The 19,821-nt window shown below is 56.8% G+C and overlaps 2 protein-coding genes across 2 annotated transcripts; both read right to left on the minus strand.

Moving 5' to 3' along the window:
- Window positions 1–30: 30 nt before the first annotated feature.
- KCNK7 (potassium two pore domain channel subfamily K member 7) lies at window positions 31–3,164 on the minus strand. Its single transcript, XM_016208314.2, has 3 exons — window positions 2,334–3,164; window positions 599–997; window positions 31–365 (listed from the first exon to the last, which is right to left on the minus strand). The coding sequence occupies exons 1-3, from the start codon at window positions 2,650–2,652 to the stop codon at window positions 163–165; spliced, it is 921 nt and encodes a 306-aa protein (XP_016063800.2). The 5' UTR covers window positions 2,653–3,164; the 3' UTR covers window positions 31–162.
- A 251-nt stretch (window positions 3,165–3,415) lies between these two features.
- Window positions 3,416–19,309, minus strand: MAP3K11 (mitogen-activated protein kinase kinase kinase 11). Its single transcript, XM_087821984.1, has 10 exons — window positions 17,681–19,309; window positions 13,300–13,480; window positions 12,960–13,108; window positions 12,691–12,866; window positions 12,315–12,558; window positions 11,708–11,821; window positions 10,715–10,850; window positions 10,533–10,624; window positions 5,547–5,963; window positions 3,416–4,928 (listed from the first exon to the last, which is right to left on the minus strand). The coding sequence occupies exons 1-10, from the start codon at window positions 18,414–18,416 to the stop codon at window positions 4,591–4,593; spliced, it is 2,583 nt and encodes an 860-aa protein (XP_087678110.1). The 5' UTR covers window positions 18,417–19,309; the 3' UTR covers window positions 3,416–4,590.
- Between the last annotated feature and the right edge of the window lie 512 nt (window positions 19,310–19,821).

Genomic DNA, 19,821 nt, shown 5'->3' on the forward strand with positions numbered 1-19,821 from the left:
TTCAAAGAAGAGACAAAAACACAGTTGGGGTTGTTGCCCATTTTATTTTTTAACATTTTATTATCAGGTTCTCACATCCATCCCTTCCCTCCCATCTCTAGAGGCTTCCTCCTCAGGCTTCTTCACCTGAAAGGAGTTAACTCCATCACCTGACACCTGTCATCAAGCTGGGGCTTGTTCTGGGGCTGAGGTTGAGGAGGGCAGGGTGCTCAGAGCCAGTTCATCCTGGCCTAGGATGCCTCCTTGGTCCTCAGCAGTCAAAGGGCCACTGGACCCAAAGAACTTCACCAAGGCACGGACCTGTGGCAGCTCCGAGAAGGTCTCCACTGCCAGCAGCATGGCCAGGAGCCCCAGAAGCAAGTAACCTGGGGAGGAAAGTTGCTAGGGCAGCTTTTGGGGTGCCGATGATGCTCCCTGCATACCTCCTAGTCTGCTGACCCACCCTGGCACCTGATGGCACTCATAATTCTCTGCTATCTAAGTTCTCCCAACTACAATTGCCTCAGGCCCAGCCTCCCCCAGTGGTTTATGGGAGTTGTAGTCCAGGCTACTCTTCCCTCCTCCCCTCCCACTGGAGCTCCTTGGTGGCTGAACTCACCAAGAAGCGCGATCTGGCCAAGGTGGTAAAGTACTGGATTCAGGTCACGGCCACGACCAGGCAGCAGGTCCCCCAGGCCTATGGTGCTGAGTGAACCGAAGCAGAAGTAGATGGCCTCCAGCAGGCTGCGGCTGCCCTGCAGACCCCACAGCAGCACTGCTGGCAGCAGCACAAAGGTACTAGCCACTAGCAGGCCCAGTCCAGCTGCCTGCAGCAGCGCAGCCCTGGCTGGGGCCAGCTGCCAGCGGCCAGCTGCACAGGCAACCGGGGAGCTGAGCAGAGGCAGCAGGCAGTGGCGCAGTGTAGCCACAAGTGCTAGGGAAGCTGGCAGCCCCAGGGCCGCGTACACCACACAGAAGGCCTTCCCGCCTGCTGAGAGTGGGGCCATGTGGCCATAACCTGAACAGGAGAAAGACAGTAGGCGATGAGCGCTTGAGTGCAATGCCTGCTGGGGTCCCCACTTCCCTCAGCAAGCCTCAGCGGAAGGCTGCCCTCTAGTGGCTGAAACTGCTGGAACTGTTCAGAGCTCTGTCTGGCTCTCTCACTCACTGGGGAATCTTGGGCAAGTAACTTAACGTCTCTGGGCTACTCTTTTATTTTCTGGAAAAATGAAAGAATTAAAATAGACAGTATGTCCTCAGGCCTCTTGTAGCTGGGACAATTCTGAGAATTGCTGTCCTGCCTGAGAGTGGCCTTTCTGAGATTCCTCAGCTCTGCCCTTGACCAATACTTCCGCATCCACTGGGCAGGACATCACCCACATTTCATTCCCCAAATTATCCTGTGTGCTGGGCTTTGTGCTGAATCTGAGTCTGCTCAGGCCCTGCCATTTGGTGGGGGAGACAGGCAGGAAAATCTGTCAAGGCACTTGATATGAAGAGCTGCAAAAGAGGCAGCCTGCATGAGAAAGGGCATTCACTGCCAGACAGCATGTACAAAGCCAGGGAGAGGTGAGAGAGGGAGAGAACAGGATCAGCTAGTTCAGAGGTTGTAAACAAATGCCTGGAGGAGCCAGATGTGAGGCAAAAGGGAGTGGTGGGGACTGGGGTGCACCATAGAACATGTGCTCTGCCCAAAAAGGCAGGCCCTGTTCCACCCCAGCCAACATGTTGCCTTGCAGGAATTCTGGCTCAATGCAAATAGGTTTTTTGATTTTTCCCAAATAAGTTGGAAAACAGACTAATTTAAAAAAATATTTAGAGACTTTGCTGATCAAAAAACCGCACCAAAAACCCAGGGCTGTGGGTCCCATTTCTTTACTTCTTTGGGCCTTCACATATGCTGTTCCCTGTGCCAGGAATCCCTTTATCCCTTATATCTGTGCCTTGGCTAACGTCTCATCAAGACTTCCTCACCTAGGAGCCATCCCTCACAGTCTCTCCTGGGTCAGTGCTCCTAATCTGTACTCCCCAGGTTCACTCCATTTCCTCCCACCCAAGAATCCATCTCATAACGTGTTCCCTGCCTAGCTTCAGGCCCATGGGGTCTGGGCACCTCTCCTAGGTCTCAAAGGGTGCCTTGGGGTGGGGCTGGGGAGGCCACACCCCTCCTGGCAGCTGAAGTTGAGGCACCAGTTGGGGTGTGTTGGTGTGGCGAGCCCCAGCTGTGATGTCAGGCCTAATAGGGCCTGGGCTCTGTCTAGCACTTTGGAGCTGGGGGAAGCGCTGTACCCCCAGGGACACCAGGGAGTGCTGGAATCAGGAGCCCCTTCTGCCCAGCCACTGGGCGGCCTTACCGGTGGTGGTGAGGATGCTGGCAGTGAAGAGCAGGGCTGAGGGCAGATCCCAGTTCCCAGCCTCTGAGCCATTGACCAGGCTGGAGACCCCATGGGCCTGGGCTGCCAGAGCAGTGCCCAGCAGTTCCTCCAGTGCCCCAGTTGGCAGGCATGCCCCATACTCCGCCTGGAAAGTGGCCAGCTCAGCCCTAAGCTGGGCCTGGAGCTGGAGTGCTGGAGGCCTCTCCAGGGCCTGGAGCACCACAGCCCCAAGCCCCAGAGCCAGCAGGTGGGCCACAAGCAGTAGTCCATATCGGGCCCAGGGCCTCAGACCCCCCATGATGTGCTGCCTGGGAATCTGAGGTGTCCTGAGAATTGGCTGCTCCACCTCAGGCAACTGGGAGGGTTGGCAGGTGGGGCTGGGAGGAGGTGCTGTGTGGGTGGCTGAGAGTGAGGGAAGCCTGGAACATAGCTGGGGTGAGTGTGAATGGGAGGGAGAAGAGGGCAGCTCAGGCTTGGGGGTGAGCTGGATCACTCCTCCCAGTTTCTGCAGCCATTATTTGCTCAATTCCCCAAAGCTGGAAGAAGGCAAGGCCCAGAGAGGTAAATGACTGGCTCAAAATCACACTGTGGTGGTCCACTCAGGAGCACACTCACTCAGTCACACGCTCCATTCATCCACGCAGCAGTGGCTTAGATCCTGAGGACACGGGAAGGGGAAAGACAGGTCCCTTCCTCCCTGGTGTTCATACAAGAAACATGTTGGCAAGGAAACATGGCATGTTCACATTGTCACTTACTCCCTGAAGGAAACCCCTGGGTAATGGGAGGGAGCTCTGGGGGAGGGGAATCTCACTGGGAAGGCCCCTGTAGGAGTGACATTTCAGCTGGGGGACAGGAGAGGCCAGTCAAGGTGGGAAAGAGATGGGGCATGAGAGGAACCGGGAGCTGGCTGTGGGGTAAGGACACAGGGCCTTGAGGACAAGTGTGACCCAGGGGACCTATTGTGGGTGCTGCTGTTGGTATCCTGGATGGAAGGTGGTGGCCTGGGCAGCTGAGTGGAGAGGAATATGGGATTTGGGATGGGGCTCGTGGGGACGGGGTGGTATAAGGAGTTGAGGACACGCAGAGTGCCCTGGATAGACAATGCTCTTGGGTCTCCATTCCAAGTCCTTCCCGGTAACCTTTTGTGCCCCACCCTCCTGAACACTGGAGACACAGTGAGTCTGGCTGCCATGGAGTATGAAGCGGAGGGGAGCCCAGACTGGGACTCCCATAAACTGCTGAACCCATGGTAGTAAGGGAAGTGTGAATGGAACCAGATGCCAGGGTGGGTCACTTCTCCTGTGTCGAGACCCTGGGACAGACACAGCCAGGACAAACCCCCAAAATGCTGCCCAGAGGGCTGTGGGTTCCTGGGTTCAGCAAGCATCCAACTGGCCCCAGAGGATAAGCAGGGACCTTCCGGCAGCAGGACTAAACAGGGTGAAGTCACTTGCAATAGTGGGGAAGGCCTGGCAAGGGTGGGGAGGCGGGAAGGGTGGGAAGGCCTGGCAAGGGTGAGGCCAGTTTGTGTGGGTGCCAGGGAGGCTGACAAGGGCCTTGAATGCCTGACTGAAGCTGGTGGACTTGATCCCAGGAGAGGGGTGTGGTGCAAGCCACCAGCCTAGGCCCAGGCCGACTGCCCGTTGTGCTGGGGGCATGAAGTCACCCTGGTTACTTCCAAGAAAGGTGACAGGCTGTGCTTGGGGAGACAGCTTGAGGAGTTTATTTGGCTTCATTGGATCCCGAGGCCGAGGCCCCAACCCTGGCCAGGGCAGCAGGAAGACGCCTAGAGAACCCTGGCCCCAGATGGCCCCAAGGCGGGGGGAGGGGTCCAGGCACTAAGCCCTGGGGCAGGGGCCACAGTAGCAGGACTTGGTCAAAAGTGTTGGTGACAGCTGAGGCCAGGCCCTCTCCCTTGCACCTCCCCTCCTCCCTGCACTACCCCTGGGGGCAATTCCCTGAGACAGGCTATGGTCCTCCCAACCAGCTGGGTACAGTGTCAGGCCCTAGTGGGGCAGGTAAGTCGGGGGACCCACAGGTTGCAGGTATGTGGGGGGGTATAGGCCCCCCATCCAGTGTGAAGGCTTCCTGTGCAGTGTAGTGTTCCTGACCCCCAAAGGGGGCGGGTCCCTGGGGGAAACCAAGGCAGCTACAGAGGCTCGCCTGGCTCCCGTTCCAGTGTGTGCTGTAGCTCCGCTGGGGCAGCTGGAGCATGGGGAGCAGCCCAGTTCACTCATGGCCCGGCCTCTGGCATCCACGGGGCCTGGGCACTCATGTCTTTGGTCTGTGCCCTGCAGTCCTGAGGCCCCCCCCGGAAGGGGTTGGAAGGTGGAGAGTCCCAGAAAGGGTCTGAGTCTGGGAACAAGGTCCAGGGCGCCCGGCGAGGCACAGGCTGTGGCGAGGGCAGGGGTGAAGGCCGTGGCCCAGCTGACACGAAGCTCCACGGGTCGATGCGGCTGCGAAGGGGTGAGGGTCGAGGTCGGCTGATGAGGCCCAGGGGCGGTGAGCGTGGGGTGCCTGGGGTGCCAGGAGCCGAGCGGGATATCCCTGGTGGGGGTGAAACAGTGCTTCCTATGAAGAGTGGGAGAGGGGCACAGGATCAGGCAGCCACCTACTCTTGGACATCCCCAGGAGGCACTAGCCTGCTCTGGGCCTCAGTTTCCCCATCTGCACAGTGAGCTACTTGACTCATCACCTCCATGGCCCCTTATGCTCCATGGTGCTTTATGATGTAGTGGTTAAGAGCCAGGCCTCTGGAGCAGACAGGCCTGGGCTGGGAGCCCAGCTCTGTCATTTACTACTGGGAGCTGCAAATCCCTTGCTCTCTGGCCTTAAATTGCCTTATTTAAAAATGGGTCTAACAAGAACAGCTAGTTACAAAAATAAAGACAATCTCTGTAAAGCACCAGAAACAGTACCTGGCATAAGCGAGCAACCAATGGGAAGGAGTCTGCAATCATCCCCATGGTCATCAGTATAATTAATTCTGTTATTTTCACAACCACCCTGGTGGGCCCCACTCTACCAGATCACTGGGTGGCTCAACTTAGAATTCGGTTCCTTTCATGCCTGCCCAGCACCCAGGTGGTAGGTCCAGCAGGGGACGGTGGGCCTGTGGGCAGGGCTTTACTGCCCTGCATGTCCCCATCAGCCCTTCCTCTCCTCCCAGCACAAGCAGGAAAGACTCACCGCGCCTCTCTTCCTCGCGCCGGGGGCTCTTGGCTGATGGCTGGCCCGCAGGGACACTCAGTTCCAGGAGCAGGGGTTTGGGGGTGGGTGGGCCGGGGGTGTCGGGACTCAACCGAGAGGTGGGAGCTTCAGGCGTCTTGGGGGAGAAGCGGGTGAGCCGGGAGGGGAGTGGAGAAGGGGGCTGGGTGGGAGACTGTGTGGGCAGTGGTATGGGGGGTGTTGGCGGGGGCTCCCCGCGCTCGCGGGCCGGGCTTCCCGTCGGCTGCAGGTCGCGGCCCAGGCCCAGCGAGGCCAGCAGGGCGGTGCCGCGGAGCAGCGCGCGCTGGATCAGCTTGGGCGTCCCCGAGCTGCTGCTGCGCTCGGCAGGGGCCGGCCGCCGCGGCTCCTCCGGCTCTGGGCATGGTCGCGGGGGGTTACCTGGTGGCCAGGACGGGGCATAGGTTAGGCTGTCCTCAGGAGGGGGCGCCCTGGTACAAGGTCTGAGTTTTGCTCCCATTTCCCCCGCCCCCGCCCACATGCCTCCCCCATCACACATACATTCTGGCCTTTCAGAAGTGGGGGGTGGGGGGAGGGCAGTACAGGCCAAGGAACCAGCAGGGGCAAAGCCTGGGAAGCAGCTAGGTGTCTTGGAGCCCAGAGATGGGGGATGTGCGGAGAGGAAAAGGGGTCTACCAGGAGGCAAGCTGATGCCAGATCACAGTAGGCCTCAATGGTCAGCCAGGAGCATCTACTGGGCCCCAGGGACAGGAATAGGACCCGTCCTGTGCCCACATCCTTCCTGGATGGGCAGAACCTGGTCCTTCTGCCTGTCCCCACTCCAGCAGTAGCTTATCTGGGGCATGCAGGTCAACTCCAATGCACACAACAGCCCCAAGAGACATAATCACTGTCTCTATTCCAGAAATGAGGAAGCAAGTTTTGAGAGGTCAGCTGTTTGTGCCAGGCCCCAGTTGTACGATTTATGGGTGTTATGTTGTCTGATCTCATGCCCCAGGAGTCCCAGGCTCAGAGAGGTTAAGGGTTTGCCTAAGGCTGCACAGCCAGTATGGGGTGGAGCGAGCCTCACTCCAGGCAGGGGCAACAGAGCCTTTGTTCTCCACCACTTTCCAACCAGACTGCTCTGGATTTCAGGACATCTGTGTCCTACCTATGGGACTAGGTGACCTGTCATTGAGGTAGGGGGGCATCTACGATCGCCTCCCACAAACCCCAAATTCATCAGGTCCTCCTTGGCTCTAGAACCTGCCATGGCTCTCCACTGCCACTAGACGAAAGTTGAAGCTCCTTGGCTGGGCTTTGAAAGCCCTTCACAGCCTTGTCCCTTCGACCTTCCCCTTTCTCTTTGGGCCAAGCACAGAGTGGGCCTGCCTGGAGAGGAGCACACGGCTGCGTGTCAAGAGAAAGAAATGCAAGGCTGGGGAAAAATGAGCTTCTATGAACCAGGACTTGGTTTGGGGGTGGGGTTGTCCCTGTTCTCAGCCACAACCTTTACCCAGTCTGCCTTTTAAGACAGGTCTCTGCATAAAAACTCCCCATCATTTCCAGGCCCTTCCCGAACTGGCTCCTGCTTATTTTTACAGCTTCCCTCACTCATTCAACAAACTCCTGCTGACAGATATGCCGGGCTGCACTGGGCTTCACAGACCCAGGAGGTGCAGGCCTAGCCCCTCCTGTCACCCCCTGGCTCTCAACTTCCCTCTGAGTTCCAGCCAGGCTTCCTCTTGCTCGGGTCTGGTGAGCCACATGCCTGTGCACACTGCTCCCTCTGCCCATCACACCTTTCCCACCCATCAAGACCCAGCTCAGATGTCACCTCCTCTGTGAAGCTGATATTGTGATTTATAGGAAACATACATTTGGTCTCCCTCTTATTCAGTCATAAAGCTCCTAAAACCCTGGGAATTTTCTAAGTGATAGAGTAATAAAGGTAAAAGGAGCACCTTTTAAAATTGATAACAAGCCCCTTTAACCACACCTGAGTTCATGTTAATGGGGTGACTTTTGGAAAGTCCCTAGGGATGGGGGTCTGGTTGTCAGAGGAACCAACCATACCATTAGAGTTGGAACTTTCAGCCCCACCACCTCCAGGAAGGGGAGGGGCTGGAGACTGAGTTCAGTTACAATGCTTTCATCAATCAATCATGTCCACTTAATGCAGCCTCTATAAAAACTGCAGCTGAAGGGTTTGGAGAACTTCCCGGTTAGTGAACACATCTGGGTGCTGGGGAAGTGGTGCCCTCAGAGAGGGTGTTGGTGCCCGTGCCCCTTCCCACAACCCTTGCCCTATGCATATCTTTGATCTGGTTGTTCTTGATCTGTACCCTTTACAATAAACTGGGAATATAGTAAGTAAACTTATTTCTGAGCTCTGTGACATGCTCTAGCAAATTATCAAACTTGAGGAGGGGCTCGTGGGAACCTCCAATTTATAGCCAGTCAGTCAGAAGCACAGGTGACAACTTGCCACTGGCATCTGAAGTGGGAGCAGTTTGGGGGGACTGAATTCTTAACCTGTGGGGTCCAGGTAACTAACTCCAGGTAGATAGTGTTGGAGTTGAACTGGAGTGGAAAGAAATTCTTGCAGTCAATGGCCTGAGACACTGGGGTTCTGAGAGGTAAGTGACTTGCCCATGGTAAATCAGCAAGGGTTTAATTTGCCTCTAAACTTCCCGGTAGTAATAGTTGGCAACTGTCCTAGTTGGAGTTTCTCAGTGGTTAGAGCATTGGCCTATGCACTGAAGGGTCTTGGTTTCAATTCCCAGTCAAGGGTATGTACCTGGGCTGCAAGTTCATCCCTGCCCTGGTCTGGGTGTGTTCGGGAGGCAACCAATCGATGTGTCTCTCTCACATTGATGTTTCTCTCTCTCCCTCCTTTCCTTCCTTCCACTCTCTCCAAAAAGCAATGGAAAAATATCCTTGGGTACAGATTAACAACAACAACAAAGTTGGCAGCTCTGCTGTTTAGGAAAAAGCAGCACATCTATTCTTGACCCAGAAATGAAGGTGAAATAGCTTCAGGGGGGCCTCATGGAAAGGACAGGGCCACGTGGTATCAGCTTCATGGCAACAAGCATCACAGGGCAGGTTCTGTCAGTGAGGCCTGACTGCATTGGCCAACATGCAACTCATTGCAACCAGTCCTCCAGGGGCCAGAATATCCAGAGGGGGGGAGGTGGGAGATGGGACTCCCCAAAGTTGTGGCTTATGCTTTGGACAATCCCATAGGTCTTTTTTGGTTGCCAGCCAGGCTTCTGAATCTGAGGGGCTGGGAGGTTAAGATCATGTACTCTTGTGGGTGACTGGAGTGTGGGCTTATGCTAGGGGAACACAGTGCTCAGCCAGTAGCTGGGCTGGAGTAGGTGATGTCCTTTCAGGTAAGGTGGTGAGCTTGAGGATGGGGTCCAGGTCCCTGTGTCTCTATCCCTGGTTGCTCAGGAAGAGCAAGGCCAAAGGGATCTGCAGAACATGGTTGAGGGCTACTTTAACCTACCCACTTAAGTTCTCATTGACCCTTCTATAGGGTACATTCTAAAGCAGGTGAATCCAAACAGGCCTCTTGGCCTTCAAGTCTCAGTTCAGTCCCTGTAGCACAGCCAGCTTGGGGCAATGCAATTGCTGGAGCAGAAAATGGTGTGGTGGACAGGGGTCCAGGGCCCTTCCTCTGGAGTCAGACCTGGTTCAAATCACTGTTCTGCGGTGTGCCCTACATCAAACCAATTAACCTTTCTGTGCCTCAGTTTCCTACTCTAGAAAATGGGAGCTAATAATACTACCCACCTAACAGCATTGCCTGGCACACAGGAGGGACCCAGTAAATGTTAGCTGTTGTGATTACTATGGACAGTAGCTCAGGTGATGGTAGAGGTGATGTGCTGGGTGGGGTAAGAGAAGAGAGTCTAAATTGTTGCTGAAGCCCGGCTGGTGTGGCTCAGTGTTTGAGCATTGACCCATGAACCAGGAGATCATGGTTCGATTCCGGGTCAGGGCACACGGCCAGGGTTTCGGGCTTGATCCCCAGTAGAGGGCCTGCAGGAAGCAGCCAATCAGTGATTCTCTCTCATCATTGATGTTTCTATCTCTCTCTCTCTCCCTTCCTCTCTCTAATAAATAGTTTTCTGAAGAGGACACTCGTCAGACATGGCTAAGCCAGGCTCTATGTTCTGGCTGTGAGAAGCAGCAGCAGCTGAGGGCTCTGAAGAGACCCACAAGCAAGGGAGGCTGCAACTTCCTAGCCCCTGCCAATGCTGCACAGTGCTGAGCTGAGCACCATCCATCTCACACAGGAGCCGTGCTCTCTGCCTGATCCCCTAGCTCCCAAGCAGCTTGTATGTGAGAAACCCTTTCTTCGCATGAAAGCTTCCAAGGAAGCTCGCCATGAGCATGGGAGCCGAAGTCTCCCTGGGTTCAAATCCTTAGCTGGGGGCTGGAGGTAGGTTACCTCACCTGTTAGAGCCTCAGTTTCCTCATCTTTAAAATGGGGATAGTAATAGCACCTCCCTTAGAGGATTGTGGCTTGGATGGAATGCCTGGCACATAGTAAGTGCTGTTATCGTCACAGAGAAAAGCCCAGAATTGCCCCAGATGCAGTGAGAATGGGCCCTGGATCCCCGCCTGCTCAGCTTTATTACCCACCTCTCTACCTACAAGTGTGGCAGCTACTTGTCTGTCTCACCCCACACGGGAAGTTTCCTTCCCCTCTCTGAGCCTAGCTTTCCTTGGGTCCCAAACTGGAGGGTACCATTCCATCTTCCTTCCCTCCCTAGAGCCTGCTGAGGGCACAGTAACTGCCATGGGGCCAGGAAAGAGCCTTCTTTCAGACACTGAGCTCCCTAAGGCTTGGGCTGTATCCAGCTCAGTTGTGGGACTCTAATTCAGAGCTGGGTTCTAGGGCTGGCTTTGCTATGCCTGCTGGCTTCTGGCAGTCTCCCCATAGTACCCACAGAAAGAGTGCAGCAAAAGTCTTCTGGGGGGCAATGGGTCACTCACCATTGAGTGTTGGGGGTGTGGAAGGAGATCCTAAGGGGGATGAATCATCTGAATCCAGGTACCAGGTGGCTTCGTCCATGCGGGACCTTCTCCTGGTTACAGGAAGGGAGAGAAGGGGGGTTGTGCTTCGTGAATCTCAGGACTGTTGGGAGGCAGATGATACCAGAGTTGGGGGCACTCACCTCCCATTCAGGGCTTCCCCAGGCTTGGGGGAACTGGGACCCCAGGCCCAGCATGCTCGACGTTCTCCATTGCTTGAGTCCTCCTGACGTCGGGGGGACTGGCGGCCCCACGCCTGGCCTGGTTCTGCAGGCTCCACTGTGAAAGGAAACAGGTGGAGTCTGAGCTGAGGTCAAGAGCTCTGAGCCTTGTTCTCTCCCATCATGAGTCAGGCTCCAGGGTAACATGTTAGAGGCTGGGAGCAGGCTGGGCCCAATCATCCCCTGGGTGGGCTTTCGGCCGCAGGGAACTGAACAGAATTTGGGGTAGGTAGGTGGGCTTGGGTCCTGGGGCAGGTAGTAGGGTGGGGCATCTCATCTATTCCTTCAGCTGGCATTTGCTGCTTAGTAGTTAGTACAGACACTGCAGAAAATGCCCTGGGTTTGAATTCAGACTCTGTTATTAGCTGGGTAATGTTAGGAAGTTACTTTTTTTCACTTATTTATAAAACTTAATAATAAGGACAGCTACCTCACAAGGTTATTGTGAGGAATTAAGTTAATATTAGCCAAACTTTTAGAAAAATGAGGAATCATACAATTAGAAAATCCTAATATCATATAATTGTTTGACTTTTAAAAATTAGTAAAATAGCCCGGGGCGTGGCTCAGCGGTTGAGCGTGGGCCTAGGATCCAGGAGATCACGGTTTGATTCCCGGTCAGGGCACATGCCGGGGTTTCGAGCTCAATCCCCAGTTGGGGGCTTGCAGGAGGCAGCCCATCAGACTCGCTCTTCATTGATGTTTCTCTCTCTCTCTCTCTCCCTCTCCCTTCCTCTCTCTGAAATTAATAAAGATACATTATTTTTAAATTAGTAAAATAAATGCTGTTTGGGGAACTCAGAGGTACCAGTCTAGACTGATAGGGAAGGGAGGCTGGGGCCGGGATCCACCGCCAAGGATAAGGTTTGACAGAAAGAGGCAGAGGCAAGGGCATGGAGAGGTGAGGTTTCTTACACTGGATGGCCCGAAACCGGGGAAAGGTGGGTGAATCCCCAGCTCCGACCTCGAAGACGTTTCTCCTCCGGTCCAGGCCGGGCGAGGCCTGCACAGTGATTCGGTGTTTGAAGTCTGGGTTTGGGAAGGAAGCAGGGTGCCGGTTCGTGGAGAAGGACAGCCAAGTTCCCAACCTGCAGGGGCCCTGGGCTGGTTCTTAGGCAGTGCAGGCCCGGGCCTGGCACGGTGGTCGTGTGACTGGGGCCAGCCTTACTGCCCTCCTGGGGCCCAGACTCCCGGTAAGGGAAGAGGACCGGACCGCCTAGGCTCCACCGCCCGGAGAAGCGCTGCGGAGCCGGAGATTCCCGCGAGGCCGCCCGCCCCGCCCCTCGGCTTTCCCAGAACTTCCGGGATCCCCGCCCTTCCCCGCCGCAGCCACTCTCAGGCAGACATGCAAATATTCCCGCCAGAACCCGCCCACAAACAACCCGAGTCCCAACCGCTACTAGCCTTTAGCTCACGGGCCCGCCCACCAACACCCTGAATCAATCCTGCTCGAAGACCTAGCCCCGCCTCCCCGCCCACGCAGCCAATGGCGGGAGGAGGCCGGGGCGGGGCGCGCCCTTACCCAGCGGCATGCTGATGCGCTCGCCGCCGTCGCGCGCCCGTAGCTTGCTGCGCTTGAAGGTGCCGCGGCGGCGGCGCACGTGCGGCCGCTCGCGGTCCACCTGCTGCAGCAGCAGCGTCAGCTCGCGCTCGAACACCTCCAGCTCCCACTGTGCCAGCAGGTGCTCGCGTCGCCGCAGCTGCTCCGCCTGTGACCGCTGCTCACGCGCCGCACGGGTCAGCTCCTCCTCGCGGCTCAGTAGTTCCTGTCCCCGGACAGTGAAGGCGGTGGGGTCAGTCCATACCGACCCTGGCGCCCGCCCCAACTCTGCCCAGTGGAGACCCGGGAGTCACTCCTTCCCAGCGTCTCCTTCCAACCCCTGGACCCTGACTCCCACCTTTTCCTTGGCCCGCAGCTCATCGAAAAGGCCTTGGATCTCACGCTTCCAGCCTTCCTGCATGGAATGGAAGGAGTCCCGCGGCATTTCCCGCAGGACCTGCGCCTCCAGCGCCTCCAACTGCTGCAGGATGGAGGCGAAGTCGGGCCTGCGGTGGGGGTCCTGCGCCCAGCAATCTGGGGACACAGCATGGACGGGGTACAGAATAAGAAGAGGTTTTGTGGGTGGATGTGAGCTCTGCCCCTCACCGTCCCGCGCCATCCCCTTACCGGCCATAAGCTGTGCGAAGGGCTCGGGGCAGGTGGATGGAATGGGCAGTGTGAGCTTGTTAACAGCCACTCCGTAGGCCACAGCAAGACAGTCGATGCCACGGTAGGGGACCTCTCCAGTCAGCAGTTCCCACAGCAGCACCCCAAAGCTGTGGGGGAGACAAAGGGTCTATGTCCTCTCCTCTACTCAATGCCATTTCACCCCAAAGCAACCAGGAACTAAATGGTTTGGGTCCCTTGCCCTGAGCTCCAGCTGTCTGCCCAGCCCTAGACTCTGGCAGCCACCTCTGCCCTCTGCAGCCCCACAGCTAGCCCTGTCCAGCCTTCACCTAGGCCGCACCTCCAGACATCGCTGCCCTTAGAGAAGGTGGAGGCCTTGATAACCTCGGGAGCCATCCAGGCATAGGTGCCAGCGGCACTCATTTGTGTGGTTTTGTGCCACTCTCGGGCCAGGCCAAAGTCAGTAATCTTCAGGGTCTTGTGCTCCATGTCGTCACCCTCAATGGGCTGCAGCAGCAGAACTGGGGAAGAGAGGGATAGGATTATGGTTGCTCCAGGCTCAGGTGGTAGGGACAAGGGAGGAGCTGGGAGCTAACTGTCATCTGATAGACATCTAGCTGGGTACTGGGGGCACGGAGGTGATCTTGCCTTGGACAGCTCACTGCTGGGGTTGGGACAGAATCAAGTAAATTAAACAGAGATTCCAACCTAGTCTGTGTGGTTCAAAGCAAGTCCTGTTGTAACTTACTCCTAACACTGCATTGAACAGAAACCGGCACTATAGCAGCCTCTTAGTCTTTATGGCTTTAATTTCAAGAGAAACCTGTGTCTTGTCATTTTGCTAAGGCAAGAGTGTTAATCAGAACCTCCCCTGGGGTGGGGAGCAGGAGGGAGCCCTTTGGTGAGAAAGGAAGCCCAACAGGCACCACAGGCGCCCGGTGCCCATATCACAGTGTGGCTAGTGCAGCCACTCCCAAGGGAGAGAGACTCCAAAAGATAACTACTAATGCAGTTGGATGAGGAGAGAAAGGGAGGAGCCTGAGAAAATGATGGTTCTTGGCCAGAAAGGAGGAGCTTGGGATAAATGTAGGAGTGGATGGTTAGACTTGGCAGGGGCTCATGGCTTTTACCCAAATGGGGCCACCATACTCTGTACAGAGAGAAGCAGCAACTTGTAAACCTCTCATCAGGAAAAACATGGCTCAGATGAGGAGTTTTAGAGGTAAAAAGAGGACAAAGCCATAGAGTCACTGCGGGCCTGGAAGAGCCTCTTTACTTTTCTGGTTATAGAAAACCTATAGAAAACCACACGTAGAGAAGCCACATCAAGCCAACTGTTTCTGAGCATGTCATTTCAGGGCATATCTCTCAGCTCTCCTGCCCAGGTGACAGCATAATAATGGGGGCAGCACAGAGTGCTTGGGGTGGAGTACCAGCATGCTCCTCGGTAAGGGGTGGGCCAGCACCTAACACAGCCCAGTGAGTCAGAGAAGACTTCTCAGAAGAGGTGGCAGAACCAGGGCATTCACTTTTCCAGGCCTAAAGCCACAACTCCCGATCCTGCTTCTGGCCAAGCTCTCTGGGCCTTGTGGGGGCATCTGGCACTGCTACCCAACCCTTCTCTCATGTTCTTGGCTCCGGGGGCCTCTGGCTGCTTGTGGTGTTTCCTTCAGGGCCTCCCCCACCCTCAGCCCTTTCAATGCCAGTGTTCCTCAGAGCCTGGCCTCTCCACAACCTCTGCCACTGCTCCCAGACTGTTTTGGCCTCTCCCAGATGCCAGCCACCCATTGGCATCTCCCATATTTGGAGCTCTAGGCCAGAAGTCAATTCAGCTGCCCATCAGCTGCCCTACCTGATGTCCATAGGCCCTCAACAACCACCATCATCCCACCATCCCAACAAGTCTTCCTGCTATTTCTCCTAATTCAGAGACTGGTCCTGCAACCTCCCCTCCTCTCCTGAGCCAGACTGGGGCTGAGTCCTGAACAGTTAATAAAGCTGAGGATGATATCAAAAGCCACCTCAGAGAGTTGTCATGAGACCCCGCTTTTTAAAGCCTTAGCACAGGGTCTGACATCCAACATGAGCATGCTAAATGCCAGTTGTCCTAAAGAGTCTGTCGCTTACTAACATCTCTCTGTAGACTCTCTCTTCTCTATCCTTTATCACAACTCATTCCCAGCTTTGCAACAGCCTCCAGCCTGGCTGCTGGAGGCTGGGAACGGGAGTATTTGGTAAACTCTACACAAGCTCATTCCCAAGAACAAAAACAGACTGGGGGCAGGTGGCTGGAGTGAGATCAGGCCAAGGGGGTCTGTGTGCTGGGGTTGGGGAGGGACTCCTGCCTCCTCTGGTGCCAGGACCCACCCATCCTCTTGAAGACCAACCCCTGCTGCTTCCTGGCTGGGTCTCTAGCCACATGTGATACCTCAGAAAGTGAAGCACTTTCTGCACCAGTATCTTAGGCCAGACCAGCCTCTCCTTTTTAGCCAAGTAATCTGAGACCCAGGTAACTCACCCAAGTCTCAGGACTTCTTTGTACTGGTGGTCTTTCTGCCACCTCCCACCCCCAGCTTGACCTAACACTTCAAAGCCTCCTCCTCTCCTCTGCATCTCCTGCTTTTCTCCAAGTGCCTTGAATTTCTCCCAACCCAAGTTGCTCTTCTGGTGTCTGATGTAGATCTTGGGAATGGCGTGGTCAGGGGCCACCCAGAAGAGAGGGGGCTAGAGATCCCCCTCTCAGTGCTCCCTTAGGGTTCCCTGGCCCCCAGCCCCCTCCCAGCTGGCCTCTGTGGGGCTTGGGAGTGGCCTAGGCAGCTCACACCTCTTCCGCTTCCCTCCCATGGTCCCTACTTCTCCTTTCTGGGGGCCTGGCCCAGGTCTCCAACTGGGGGGGTCCTTTGGGGGAGAATTGGGGGAGGTCAGGCCCAGGCCGGGCTGGCTGGTTAGTCCTGTGACTCGTGGGCCTGGAGAATTCCCCCTCCACTCCCCGCCAGGCTTCCTCACAAGGCCCCCATTGTCCAGGAAAATCACGCCATTGTTTCCTGCCTGCGCCCCCCAGTCCAGGGACTCCCCCGCCCCAATCCTGCAGACAGCACCCCAGGCCTAGAACTGGGGTCTGCAAGGTGGGAGGCCAGGCTCAGGGACGCTGAGGGCATCCTGCCTGTCCTTCACCACCACCCAACTCTGGGAGGGAAACAGGGGAACTGGAGGGGAGTGGGGGTGCAATCCCTGGCTCCTTCCTCTCCTACAAACCCCCCACCCCCAGCTCTTTCCTCCCCTGCAGGCAGCTGGACTGGGGAGGGAGCAGAGTCTGGAGCAGAGGCAGGAAGCTGGCTCAGGGGCAGCAGGAAACGCAGGAAGCGGTGGGGAGGGTGGGGAGCAGGGGCCTGGGCTATTGTTCCATTTTCTCTGGAAAGAAAACTGGAGGAAAAACAGAAGACGGAGTCCCCTCCCCCTGGGGCCTTCGGGGGAATCCCCTTCAGGCTGTGGCAGGGAGTGGGGGTCCCTGGATGGCTAGGACCAGAAGTAAGACTGAGAGGTGGAAACTGTCCTCTATTACAGATGAGCGGAATGGGTGGGGTGGCTGATAGACATCCCCTGGCCCCTTCTTGCCCTGGCAAGAACTTGGATAGCACCGAGTCCTGGTGTTCTGCTCCCTCCAGGTCCCTTGTCCACGGTCAGCTTAGGCCAGAAGGCTCAAAATATCCATGGTCACCCCTCCAAGGGCTGCACAGGCCTCTCCAATAACCCCACTGCCCCCCCTTTTGCTCAATAGCCTGTACCCTGGGCCCCAGAAGGCCCAATCCTGTGTCTCCCACTATTGTGCTGTGTCCTGCCTCCTGGCCTTTGCTCTTGTCAGGCCCTGCCTGGACATCCAATTAGGTGCCTCTCTGAATGCTGCCTGCTTTTGGCCTGGTGAGAGGAGGCTTTCTGAACTTGTCACTCCTTGTCTTGGGCTCCTGCTGAGCAGAGTGTGGGGCCTTAAATGGCTGGCAATGGAGTGCCTAGTCCCACCACACCCACCCCAAGGGCTGATTCCAGGCAAGGCCCTCTTCGTGATCGAACCCTCAAATGTCCACATGACTGAGGACCCACTGTGTGTTGGCATCAGACACCAGGGCTTGCCAAGACTGTTAAGCCATTTTCCCCTCCCCGTTACTCCCTTTTTACAGTCTGAAATTGAGGCTCTGAGTTAAAATAACCATCTAGAGGTCATGCAGCCAGGGGGAGAGGGAGGGCCAGATATTCAGCCCTGGCCCAGCCTTGAGACCAGGACCACCAAGCGTTCCCCTGGGAGATCTCTGTTCTGGAGTACCTGCCCATCATAAGTGGAGGGGAGAGCAGTGCTAAAAGCACAAGTATGAATTTTAGGGGATGGGAAGGTGAGGAGTGCCAGCATCCAGTGTTCTGCTGCCTTGAGGTGGTGGCCATGATTAGGCAGGATAATTATGGCCCACCTGAGAAATCCCAATTTTTTAACTTGGTAGCTGTGAGCTGGGGTCAAGGACTTCTGTTTGGTGTCTGGTACTCCTGCTTTGGTGTCTGGGACTCCCCTTGGGCAAGAGCTCCTACCTCTAGTACCACAAAGGCTATACTCAGAGGGCTGGGGGCCAGGTACCTTTCAGAGGCTAGGGAACCCCAGGTAGGTTCAGCTGAGTTGGCAGTACATGTATGCTTGGGCCACACACACCCCCCCAACCATGCTCCCCAAAACTCACTATTGTTGGACTTGAGGTCTCGGTGGATGACGGGCACCAGGGCCTCACAATGCAGGTAATGCATCCCACGGGCAATTTGCACAGCCCAGTTGACCAGCACGTGGGGGGGTACACGTCGCCCAGCCAGGGCTCTGCTGAGGGGACCACCAGCTGCGTACTCCATCACCAGGCACAGGTTGGGCTCCTCAAGGCACACGGCCTTGAGAGCAATGATGTTGGGGTGTGCCAGCATGGCGAAAAGCCGCGCCTCCTGGCGCACACTCTCAGCTGTCACGCTGATGTCCTCATCAGGGTCCTGTCGAGCTGCCTTCACAGCCACCAGCTCGCCTCGCCAGCTTCCACGGTAGACCTTGCCGAAGCCACCAATGCCGATCACCTCCTCCAGCCTCAGCTCCTGGAAGCTGGCCACCTCACAGGGGGGCGGGCCGCCCCGAGACACATAGTTGGACGGAAAGATGCCTACCTGGCCGCCTACCTGGCCCGCCCACCAGCCCTCATCGCCTGAGATAGCTGCATCCCGGGACAGCACCTCCACACGGTCACCCTTCCGCAGGGCCAGCTCGTCCTGCCCATTGGGCTCGTAGTCAAACAAGGCTGTCCACACAGGGTTGGCATAAGCCGCTGCTTTCGGGGACCCCTCTGGCCAGCTTCCACTGCTGCCCCCACCGCCCCCACTGCCACTGCCGTTCCATGACCCCAGTGGGCTCTTGAGGAAGAGGTTCTTCAAGGGCTCCATGGCTGGGAGCTGGCGATGGGGCCTGTGGGGGACCTTCCCTGGGTGCCCCTGGTCTCCACCCCTGCTGGCTGCGGAGGCCCTAGTCCCGGAACCTGGGCATCCGGGCCCTGGCCCTCAGCCCCAGACCCACGCCTCTCTGGGGAGCCAGGAGTGTCGCCTCCTGGCCCGCCGCATCTCGGGCTTTCTGAGGAGGGCCAGCCAGGGCAGTGTGGTCAGGCTCGGGGGGTGGGACCCCGGGGTCTCTGGCGTCTCACCATTGCCAGCTCCGTGGGGCCCGGGCGTCCCTCGGTCCCAGAGCAGTCCTGGGAGCCTGGTTCCAGCACCCGCCAAGTGTAAGGTGGGGCCAGTGAGAGGCAGCGCCTGAACTCCGGTTGGGTATTTTCGCTCAGGGGTGGCTGGAGTGTCCCTAGTTAGGCCGAGCTGCCCCTTCCTGGCCCAGCTCCCTCAGCCCGATGGCTCCAACCCCGTTCCCTTCTTCCTCCTCCCTTTGTACTTTGGCCCCGGGGGCGGGAGGCAGAGGTGGAGGGTGGAGTTTCACTTTTTTCCGCTCTTCTCCCTCCTGCAGGAAACAGCATCAGATGACGCGAGCGGGTAGCACCGCTCCCCTCCCAGAGGCTGTGGGAGCCTGAGCTGGGAAGTTCCCGGGTCGAGGTGGAGGAGAGGCAGAAGGAAGGGAAGGGTAGCCCCGACCCCGGTCGAGGTTGTATCTGCTAAGGACGGGCCACCCCCGCCCTCTGCATCAGCGTCAGTTAAGAACCTGACTTGGAAGTGGGGCAAACCCCAGTCTGATCTTGGCTCCGATGTTGTGACCCATCCTCTCTGCGCCTCATTGGCATATCTGAAATGGGGACCAGAAGCTCTGCTTTGCAGAGCAAGTGGGGCGGGGGTGAGGGAGACTGGAGGAGGACCGAACCGACTGCACCTCAAGCTCTTGGATCAGGTTGTCTAAGGCTCTCTTCCCCTCACCTGGGAAGCAATTCACTTCATGCCCCATCCCAAGTAGGCAGAAACCTGAGACTTGTCCCGAACTTGGCCCAGTGATTGGAGTCAGAATAGCTAAGTCGCCCTCACAACCACAGCATTGACCCCAGTTGCCTTGAGCCTGTCACTTTAAGAAAAACGACGCTATCCTATTTCGACTATTCCCGCCTGTTCTGGAGGGTTGCTCTCTACACTCAAAACCTGAGCTCTGACCCGGAAGTAGAGGCAGCTCCGGTCGACAGACGCTCGTGACGTTTGAGGTCCTGCACTAAAAGGGGCCGACTAAGAAGGGCGTGCTCCAGTGGCGCAGAATTGACGGTGCAGCCGTGGGGAGATCACCCTTCCTTTTCCTCACCTCCAGTAACTCTTTGGGAGAGCTTTGCGCTAATTAACTTCGCCAATTAACAGATCATGCGCCAGGGGG

Source organism: Miniopterus natalensis, chromosome 11, assembly GCF_054644295.1.
Source record: "Miniopterus natalensis isolate mMinNat1 chromosome 11, mMinNat1.hap1, whole genome shotgun sequence".
NCBI lineage: Eukaryota > Metazoa > Chordata > Mammalia > Chiroptera > Miniopteridae > Miniopterus > Miniopterus natalensis.

Excerpts from the sequence above, each read along its gene's own strand:
- KCNK7 (XM_016208314.2), bottom strand. The coding sequence starts at position 2,652 with ATGGGGGGTCTGAGGCCCTGGGCCCGATATGGACTACTGCTTGTGGCC. Across the intron at positions 998-2,333 it reads CAGCATCCTCACCACCACCG|GTTATGGCCACATGGCCCCA; the intron begins GTAAGGCCGCCC and ends TCTCCTGTTCAG. Across the intron at positions 366-598 it reads TGGCCAGATCGCGCTTCTTG|GTTACTTGCTTCTGGGGCTC; the intron begins GTGAGTTCAGCC and ends TTTCCTCCCCAG.
- MAP3K11 (XM_087821984.1), bottom strand. The coding sequence starts at position 18,416 with ATGGAGCCCTTGAAGAACCTCTTCCTCAAGAGCCCACTGGGGTCATGG. Across the intron at positions 13,481-17,680 it reads AGACCTCAAGTCCAACAATA|TTCTGCTGCTGCAGCCCATT; the intron begins GTGAGTTTTGGG and ends TCTCTTCCCCAG. Across the intron at positions 13,109-13,299 it reads AAGGGCAGCGATGTCTGGAG|CTTTGGGGTGCTGCTGTGGG; the intron begins GTGCGGCCTAGG and ends TCTCCCCCACAG.